Source organism: Amborella trichopoda, chromosome 9 (assembly GCF_054954075.1).
Source record: "Amborella trichopoda isolate Santa Cruz 75 chromosome 9, AtrichopodaSantaCruz75HAP2 v2.0, whole genome shotgun sequence".
Taxonomy (NCBI): Eukaryota; Viridiplantae; Streptophyta; class Magnoliopsida; order Amborellales; family Amborellaceae; genus Amborella; species Amborella trichopoda.
In genome coordinates, this window is record NC_142344.1 from 7,180,613 (window position 1) to 7,191,293 (window position 10,681).

Sequence of the window (10,681 nt, forward strand, 5' to 3'; positions counted from 1 at the left end):
TTCAGAATTGATCCAAATCAACAATCACTTTCAGCTCAATAATCCAGTGATCTGACACGAATATGTGGATGAACGATCAATCAAGCGATCCGGCTTTTGAAATATTTGAAAGGATAAATCATATGCTCTCTCTATATATATTGTTGTATACCAGGTGTTGGGGAATATTGCTGCACAATATCGTCATCAAATACCAAATTCTTAGGGGCATCTTTTTAAATCTTTAAACCTTTTTTTGGGTATTGTTTGATAAAGCTCAGCAGCCATACACAACAGTTATAGATGGGGAGGCAAGGCTCGGTCTGGAGAGAAGAGCTGTTACCTGAGAGTAGCTTTCATGCTCCAAGAACCATGTTTGCTCTTGGGCCTTATGAAACAAGAAGTAAAGTCGTATTTCAAAATTATGTCAATAAATGTAGTTTTAAGGGATGGTCTATAAATTTATCTTCTTCCATGATTATGAAATTCAAAGTTTCATAAACGATGTAGATGCAAGGTCATGAACCACTTTGATGGTCTTTAAATTTATCTTCTTCCATGATTATGAAATTCAAAGGTTCATAAACGATGTAAATGCAGTTCAAAATGAACGGAAGTTAAATAGTGAGTCACAAAATATAATATTTTTAGATTGTGAAATCTTTTTTTTTTTTTTTTTAAAGCAAGATTCATACTTGTTGAGGTCAAAAAGATCAATTGATTATTGTCTAATGCTAGATCACCAAACTTCGGTATGCCGAAACAGGTCCTTAGTTTCCCCAAAATGGAACCATCAAAATGAAGACGCTAACTACTGGGAAACTTCCCTTATGTTCTTAGGAATATTGTGTTAGTGTGTTTACCTACAGGTGAAAAATGGCACCACTCCACAAATTTCTACACCAGTCTCTCACATCTCTATAACCACTCTCCCAAGGAAAAACAGCTGTTAAGGAGATCCAAACATGACTTAAAACCTAACTCACGACGAAATCCAGCTAGTTCGATTTGAATGGACAGTGACTGGGAAGCTTTCTTGGAGCTCCAACACAAATCTCATATCGAGAAACCAATACGCACTACATCTTCAAAAAAAAGAAAAAAAAAAGTCTTCAGATTGCCTTTATATATTGCCACCCCAAAATAAATCTAAGGGATTTACAGTCTTTTTGGAGCTCCAAAATCATGTCCTATTTGGAAGATGTTTGGAACTTCTCGAGTCTCTCAGCCACCTTAACAGTAGTACAGGTGGGGAATGTTTTTGGGGACACAAAAATTCACCCCATGCAGTACATTTCTAGGGATAAATAGAAAGTTACAGATAACATCTTCATCATTAAAGTTTTTTCCTAACTAATAAAGCTATTAGACAGTGCATGTAAAACAAGGTGCAATACCTGCAAGAAAAAGGACCAACATGCAATGGTTAAAAACTCGAATCAAGAACCAAATGATTTAGAATCAGATATTTTTCGTGGATTGATCATTACCAAGGATCAATAAAGCTCAAAGCCTCAAACTAACATTTGAGAGCGAGAGTCACCCAGCCAGAAAATACATTTCACATTCTAATTTTCTTGGGTTATAAAATCAGTCATTTTCATAGCTTTATACTGTGATGGCTAGTATATTCTCTAAACATGTACATGAGAGGACGTGGCCCCAATCAACAATATTGCTAAAAACTTCTCGAGAACATATAAGTTGGTTTGGCCAAAAATTTGGGCTTGTTCGAAACCACATTGAATCCGACCATGGTTACGCATCTGATCTGAAGGCGCGGGTGAATTTGGGCTTGTTCAAACCATGCACAATAACTCCGTGGTTATGCATCTGATCTGAGGGCAAGGGTTGCAATCTTTTATGGACAAGGATTTTTTTTTTATGAGGTTATGGATAGGAACTCTTCAAAAAGAAAGGAAATTACAAGAAGGCCAAGAATAAAGTACTTCTGAAGTTTGAAACAAAATTTCTACCAGTTATTGTCCACAATAAAATTGTTATCATTGTTTTCTGCAGTGGAGTTTATACTCTTGCAGTAATATTCAGGTAATTTGTTCCTTCTGCAACAACCTGGTCGAAGTGTCAAACAAGCCACATAATGAATTAGGTGGTAGCAAAAGCATAGCACGTAACCACATAAATTGCTTTGACCACTCTGCTCAATTAGTTCTGAAAAAGAACAACACACCATGTTTCTTTTTTAATTTGGGGATTTATCAAATTACCACTGAGAGAAACAATTTAACACCTTACCCGTATCTTTTAATTTAATTTCAAAATACCAATAGAAAAAACTCGTGATCTTGAGTTGGAATAGTTGCAATGGGTAAAATGTTGAATAATTCATTTGTCAATGGTATTTTGATAAGGGAAAGCTTATCATGTTCTCCCTCCAACATAGAAGTTCTATCCTTCTCCTACCATCTAGCCGTCCATTTTTATCAAGAGAGCCACTCACCGTTTGATCTTAGATCCGACGTCTCAAAGTATTTTATTTTTAATTTTTTTAATACAAATTTTTTTAATATGAAATTTGGTATGTGCCATCTTCTCATTAAGACGCACCTATAAAAAATATTAACAATAGATTTTCAATAAAAAATAATGACCAAAATGCCCCTTGAAACTTTCAAGGGTATTTTAGTCATTTTATTTTATTGAAATATTTTTTTAATATTTTTCGTTAGTGGAAGTTTAATAGAGGAATGGATGTCCAAAATTTAGTGTCAAAATAGTTTATAGAAAAAAAATTAAAAATAAAATAATGTAGAGACATGACATTGTGATTGGGGCAATCTTAACCCTCCATTAAAAAATGGAAGAGGATAGAAAGAGAACATAGAAAGCTTTCCCTTTTGATAAATTTCTTTTTTTTCTTTTGGAATGTGAGTATCTAGTAATACAATAACACAGTCTAATAGGCAGGGAGCCACAAATCCATAGAATTGCAGTAATCCCTTCTAATAATCCAGCACGACCAGAAAGCATTGAATATAATACATTCACGGACAGCTGTAAATGCATCCATAAGCGCTTGGGATAAAAAATTTTATTGCATGGAGAATCATGGGAATCATGGGTGTTAGCACAAAGAAAAAGATATAAATGCAATGTATAGACAGACCATTAAAACCGATCAGCCAACAATAAGCATGAGTACCAAAAGGTTTTCTTATCAGACAAACAAACAAATAAAAAAAAAGAGCGAAAAAAAAAGAAAGCCAACACCTTACTGAATACTCACCTGCAAAATTCCTGAATGAACGACAAATGCATTAGCTGTTGTATCTCTATGTTTTTTAGTAGTGCTGCTCACATGATACAAAATTTACCGTATGTATCTCCGATCTTCAACTAGACTTCCAAGAAAATGTTGCAGAATCAAGACTGAGGCAAATACACAACAAAATAAGCAAACACAAAATGAAGTCCATGTTATACCCATATCAATGAATCAGAACTCAAGTCAGGCTGTTCCCTATCTGAAGAAAACACTAAGGTCGCAAATCTCCTAAGATAACCAAAACACAAGATCCTGTGTGATTCCTTCACTAATAAAATTCAATGATATGTAAACAATAAGATCCAACAGCCTTTCTCAGTAAGACAACAAAAACGATCAACCTCCCTATTGAGAAGAAACAGTATTCCCCAAACCCATCTTTTGCCCCAAAACTGTAAGCTGCTCAACAAACTCGTCCCCAGTAAGAACCTCTGTTGTTCCATAGATAAGATGCTTAGTCGGCTGCTGCCTTTGGACCAATTCTTGCAAGCTACTATACTCCACATAGTTCCCACCACCAATCATGAAAACTATCGCTTCCTTAAAAGGCCCTTTCAAATGGTTTCCTGCTCCCCCAGCACTAGACTTAGGAGCACGAGGATCAAAAAGAAGGTAAGAATCAATATCCGGATTTGGTTTACCCTCCATTAAAGCCTCTACAGTTCTTGTCAAAACCAATTGCCTACCCTCTGAAAGAAGGTTTTTCATGCCGGCTGTCACTGCACTAATAGATTGGCCATAAAGCTTCTCAGCCCAATCTACAATATTGCTCTTGCTGGCCGAGTTTGGCAATGCCAAGGAAATATTCAAAGACTTTATCTTCTTCACATATTGAAAAGCACAAGGATCAACTTCTGACTCCCTCAGTGCTGCCTCTACCACTTCGACTTCAGATTGAGGAGTAGTCTCTGAAGCAAGCAGATAAGTAATGGCTAGCCTCAATTTATCCATCTTGGTACCTTTACCTTTCAAAGCAGTTAGCAAGGCATTCCTATCGATGCTCCCCTTCGTCAACATATCATTCTCCAAATTATAGTACGAATCCAAGGCTCGTACCTTAATTTCCCCTAACAAAACAGTGGCTATGTTGGTGTGCTTGTCGATAATCTTCTTCCTTTCAGTCAGTTCAGGAAGGGAATTCACAGCATTCATGAGATGCTTTGTATTCCCTATCAACTCCTGCCCATCAAAATCAACCCCATCTTTGGCTCCAGTCCTCTTATTCACCTCATCAACATCCTGCTTATATTTGCTCAATTGGGTTTCAATTTCTTCTGCAACTTTTGGAAATGGGGCCGAGCTATTAGCAACCCAAAAACTATCAGAATCATCAAGCTCATACGATTTCAACCCACTCTTGCCTTTAGCACCTGATGGATCCCCTTGAACGCTTACCCTATTCAACTTCATACCTAGAACATCATGTACCAATGGCTTATAGCTCCAATCATGCTGAACTCCAACTGAAAGATCGAAATTTCGATCAAAGATACATAATATTGGCCTTTGAAATGAAGCCCCTAAACTCCCACTCTCTGAGAATAAATTATTCTTCGAGATAAGATGGTCCCTCAAGCGCGAGTCCAAGGCGGAAGCCACCATCTCTGCAGGCCCACCACGAGGGCACCGAATTACAGGAACAACCCCCAATGTCACCAAAACACAAAACAAGCCAGATACAATTCCATCGATGATTACCTGTATGTCCCTGTCCCCAGCCTTTGGGTCATTTAATTGAACGTAGGTGCTTCTTTGTGCTAGTGAGAACATGTCATTTTCTAGGGTTACAAACTCCAAATATTGGTCATAGACCTTTGCAACCCGTTGAATTGAATCAGAATTTAGGGTTTCAGTGGCCAAATTCTCGAGAAGGGGGCGAGGCAAAGAGGAAGAGAAGTTGAGGTGAAAGGTTTCATAGATTGCTCGAGAGGCATCACTGACTATTCGATTGATATTTTGAACAGTGGGTTGCACAAAATAGATTGCTGGTACATCAGGAATGGTTTGGCGTTCTTTGTCAATAGTGAAATACAATGTTATGCCGTGCTTTCGGAGGTCTTTTACATGGATTAATGGAGATAGAATGTCTCTGCAAAATTTGTCTAAAACGAGGACTTTGTACACCTCTTCGTTGGCTGTGTCACCCGTGGTCAAGGGCTGGTTCAGGTTGAGCATACGAGCCACACAGTCTGTAAAAAAATTAAATATGAGAAAACTAGGAATAGTAAATGTGGTTAAAATGGGAAGTGAATTAGGAGAATGTGAAGTGTTCGCATTGGGAAATGATGATTCGTTTCATGAATGAAATGATCACAAATGATGAATGAAATGACCTTAAAAGTATAGAAAAATGAAAAATGAGAACTAGTGAAGATCTTACTGCATATAAAAAAGGAAAATTGGATAAAATGAGGATTTTTAAATAACTTAGAAGCAGAAATTAAGCTAATAGAAATACCAAAAAAAAAGAGAAATGGGGAGCGCTTGAATCGACAGAATATCATTTGCGGTTAGGATGAAGAGATCAAAAAAGGAAGAGAGAAAGAGATGGCCAGTTTCCAAATAATTAGCGCAAAAAAATCCAATCCAGGAACAGAAACTATAACAAAACATGGAACTAAATGCTGAATGAATGAAGGGAAGAAAAAGAAGAAAAAGAAGAAAAAGAGAATACAGCAATTTCACATGGGGAGAGATGAATCGGTGTACCAATGTAAACAGAAAAATGCAAAAAAAAAAAAAAAAGAAAAAGAAAAGGAAAAAGAGAGAGAGAGGAGAAACAGGGAGTTTGGATTGAAGTAAATGAATTGGGTTTATGAATAAAATGATCACAAGAAGAATAGGCAGAAAAAAATATTAGTAATTCACAACTAAGATGCAAAAATAGGGTTATCCAATAACGGGAGGAGAAAAGGGGACTTGGGAATTTTACGAAAATTGAGATAAGTTGGATTAGAAAAAAAATAAAAGAGATCAGAAAGAAATAAACTTGAGCGATTTGCAGAGAACGAGAGGAATTCTCAATGGAAATTTAAGAAAAAGAAAGAAAGCAAATACGAAGAAATTGGAGAAGGAGACTTACTTGTTTGCTTCTGTCGAAGACTCAGAGCCATTGTTGTGCACTAGGGTTTCGAGATTTGATCTCTGTTTCTTCTTCCTCTCTCTCGATCCCTGTTTCTTCTTCCTCTCTCTCGATCCCTGTTTCTTTTTCCCCTCTCTCTTTTGGCAACTGAATTGTGATCCTTGTTTCTTCTTCCTCTCTCTCGATCCCCGTTTCTTTTTCCCCTTTCTCTCTTGGCAACTGAGATGCCGCTCTCTCGATCCCTGTTTCTTTCTCCCTCTCTGTTTCTTCTTCCTCTCTCTCTTTTGGCAACTTAGACGTGGAATAAAGAGCGAGCGGTAAAATTACAGAAATACCCTTGTTAATGTCGCATCCTTCTTAATGTCGCAATAAAAGTAAGAAAATAGTTTGATAGGGCTCCGGATTTTTGGAATGCAAGCATTTAAAAATCTTTAAATCTTTAATCTTGATGGTAAAAAAAAGAAAAAAAAAATACTAATACCCAAAATGAGCTTTTTTAGGTTTTTTTACTTCATCTTAACATTTTTATAGTCTTCTTTTTAAAAAAGATCGATTTTTTTTATTAAAACCCTTAACCCAAAAAAAAAAAAAAAAAAAGTTAAAGACAATTTTAGCCTGTTTTGACCTTTACCCGTTACGTCTGCCCGTTAACCCATTTACTCTGTATTTTTCACGAAACTCGGGTTTTTACCTGGTCCTCTATCTTCTTCATAGTGACGCTTTTTTCTAAGGACTCATAGCCTCTTCTTCTTGTTCACAGTTTTCTTCTTTACCACAACGGCTTTTTCCTCACGGTGGGTTTTTATTTATTGGCTTCTTTTTCACTTTTTTTTCCCACCGGGTTTCTCTCTCCATTAGCTTTCCGACCGTTTTTCTCTATTGGCTGATTTCCCTTTCCATTAGCTTTCTCACGGTTTTTTTCTCTTTTCATTGGCTTCTTCACACTAAAATCTTTCCATTGGCTTCCTCACACTAAAATCTCTCTGTAGACAAAATAAATAAGAGTTTAACTATCCAACAATTGTCAAAAAGCATGTTTATGTTCTTCTCTCTCTTTTTTCTCCTATTTGGAATTCTTATATCTTCTTGTCATCTCCTTTAATTTTTTTTCTCCTATTTTGAATTCTCCCATTTTGAATTCTTATATCTCCTTTTCATCGCCCTTTTTATGCAAGGCTAAAAGGCCAAAGAGAATGAAAACAGTATCTTTATTACAAAGATATACTTTTCACTCTCTCCATCCCTGTCATTTGGAAATTTAATCTCTCCTCTTCATCTTTTCTCATTTTTTTCGTCTCCCTGTAATTTTATTAAAAACAAAATTTATCATTGCCTAACAAAAAAGATTACTAAAAGCTCAATAAAAAACAATGCAAAATCAATGATATCAATATAATTTTATTTTATTATTTTTATTTTGTAAAATCTTTAATTTAAATTTTCTGTAAATTTTAATTTATTCTATAAATCTTTATTATTTATGTTTTATCTTATAAACCTTGAGCCAAGAATCTATTAAAGGCGTCTATAATGCACATATTTATGCCTCAATCTTTTATAATGGAGCGGTGGGCCATCTATAGTGATTATAATGGGGTTGTGGGTCATCTATAGTGAAAATTAAGCATAGACTATGAAAAACATCAAATTCTGACTCAGATTTGATGCATAACTGAACATAATAAGTTTATAAATGGCTCAACATAATAATGTTGAATGAAGGTTGAAACGAAACTGATAGGTTCACCACTCTTGGTTGAAACCCCAAAAAGATTACTGAATATAAGAAGAAATGGCGCGTGATGTTTGTTGAAGCATATCATATATCATCGACTTTAGTTTGTCATTTTAAGCTTGCTCCCTATTTTGTTTCTTTAGGATATTTGTTTTGTTTGATTCTTCATTTTAAGCTTGCTCACTATTTTGTTTTCTTTATAATATCCTTTTTATTGTTTTGTTTCACACTTTTTTTTATTGAAATTTCTTTTAAATTTATTTTTTTATCAACACCATAATTTTATTTAAGATATTGCTATATTTATTTTTATTTTTTTCCATAGAAATTATCATCGTTACTAATTTTTATAGTTTTTTTTAAAAAAATAATTACCTTTATTCAATAAGGTGACACTCAAAAAATTTAAAATTTTATAGTTTTTTTTTTGAAAAAAATAATTACCTTTATTCAATAAGGTGCCACTCAAAAAATTTAAAATTTTATAGTTTTTTTTTTAAATAATTACCTTTATTCAATAAGTTGCCACTCAAAAATTTTAAAATTCTAAATTATCCCTATTCACGTTGGGAACCATTAGGGGAATTTGGTAATTACATTTTGCCAAATTTAAATTATCAAAATATCTTAAGGTTTATTTTTTGCTTTTCTTTATTTTTTATTGTGGTCCACAAGTTCATTGTTGGTTGGACGTTAGGTAGAGAGATGCTCCAAATGCATTTATAACAAAAAAAAAAAAAAAGGCTTGTCACAATATTATCACAACTAAAGCATATTATTCCGAAGTCTATCATGTGATTCCAAGTCATAGTATGTTGAAGGCATGTGATTTCAAGTCAAGAGTAGAGACAGGTAAAAGATGTATATTTAGGGATAGGTATATATATTATAGAAAAATTATGAAATGCAATAAAGTTTAGAAAATGTGCATATATTATGAAACAACCAATGCCTAAATATTCCATATATCAAATAAAAATATAATAATTTCTTTAAAAATAAAAATATCATCAATCTACATTAGAACAAAAAGGTCACAAACAAAAAATTACATATTCATATGTCATAATTATCCCTAAAATAAAATAATTAACTATATCAAAAAATTGCAATAATGAATGAAATCAAAGGATTTTGTACACATCACAATAAAAATAACAAATGTGAATAAACCAAAATAAAAATGGTTACAATATTCAATAAATATTTAAGAAAAATCTATAGAAACTCTTTCTAGGACCATCATAGAAGATATTAGCCCTATAAGGCATGTTAGTCCCCATTTGATCCACATTATAAATGAAAAGGAAAAATGCTTGAACATATTAACAAATGGGATTGTATACAACGAGATCATTTACCTTTGGAATAGGCAGGTCACAATTACTTACAACCATCTAATGTGAAATCTGATAGCTTGGGTATGTCACAAAGTTCGAAAAAGTTTATTTCGAACTTTGTGCTTGGTCGATGAATAGCCCCATATATTGCAAAAGTAATGAAACCATGAACAATGGAACCAAATGACTATCGAATAATTTACAACAATATGTATAGACCTAAAAGTTTACCTCATCATCAAGGACTTCAATTTCAACCTAAAAGTGGAAGAAACATATAGTATATCAAACATCGAACTATCTAAAAAAAAGAGTTAATCCAAATATAAAAAAAAGAATTCATTAGAAATTTTTAAAATGATAGAAAAGAAAACTAAAGGTGAAAGCCTACGGGAAAGTTTCATCTGGCACTAGAAAAACTTTGTAATAGATGATCCTGACCTCTACAATCATGGATCTAAAAAAACGGATTATTGAGCCCTAAACGAATTATATCTTGCAAAATATAATTTTGATCATTCATTTTCAAGTGTTCTTAGAACTGCTAATTATGGGTTTCTGGCAATGTTACCAGGATCGAAAAATAATCGAGACGGTGAGGGGTTTGTTTCGGTAAAAGCCAGGTTGGCTACTGATTGAATCGATTGGATCAGATTTTAGATAAAAGAAAAAAAAAATAGATAGACAGGTTTAAAAATATAAGATGTACTTAAAAAAAGTGCCCAACTTCACTTAATTAGTCAAACTACTTAAAATTGGCCGGCCTGACCATCCAAAATTGACCAAACATTGATTTTGAGTAGTTTTTGACCAAGTCTAAACCAGACCAGCTAATGAGCCAAAATATTAAGCCTTGATAGATAAGAAGCTGGTTTGATGTTTCAGGCATTGAATTGTTGCCTGCTCTACACGATGACATACAATTACATGTTGTGGCTTTACAAAAGGTAGTTTGATGTTTAAAGTATCGAACCGATGTTTAAAGTATCGGATTGGTAACAGTTATGTGTCATGGCTTTACAGAAGGCCATAACATCAGACTGACTTATGCACACAAGGTTATGCACCGTGGCTTTACAGAAGACAGTCTGACCAACTTCTCTACAAGAATAGCGCTAGCAAAGAGCAGTTCAATGTCTAAAACATCATATCGATGAAAATTACATGTCTTGGCTTTACAGAAGGTAGTCTAATTTGCTAAAAATGGGGTTGACTTCTCTACAAGAAACAACGTTAACAAAGAGCAATCTGATGTTTAA

At 34.2% G+C, this 10,681-nt stretch overlaps 1 protein-coding gene across 1 annotated transcript; it reads right to left on the reverse strand.

Moving 5' to 3' along the window:
- Positions 1-3,080: 3,080 nt before the first annotated feature.
- On the reverse strand, positions 3,081-6,604 carry ATSLY1 (Sec1/munc18-like (SM) proteins superfamily). Its single transcript, XM_006828674.4, has 2 exons — positions 6,348-6,604; positions 3,081-5,454 (listed from the first exon to the last, which is right to left on the reverse strand). The coding sequence occupies exons 1-2, from the start codon at positions 6,376-6,378 to the stop codon at positions 3,611-3,613; spliced, it is 1,875 nt and encodes a 624-aa protein (XP_006828737.1). The 5' UTR covers positions 6,379-6,604; the 3' UTR covers positions 3,081-3,610.
- Between the last annotated feature and the right edge of the window lie 4,077 nt (positions 6,605-10,681).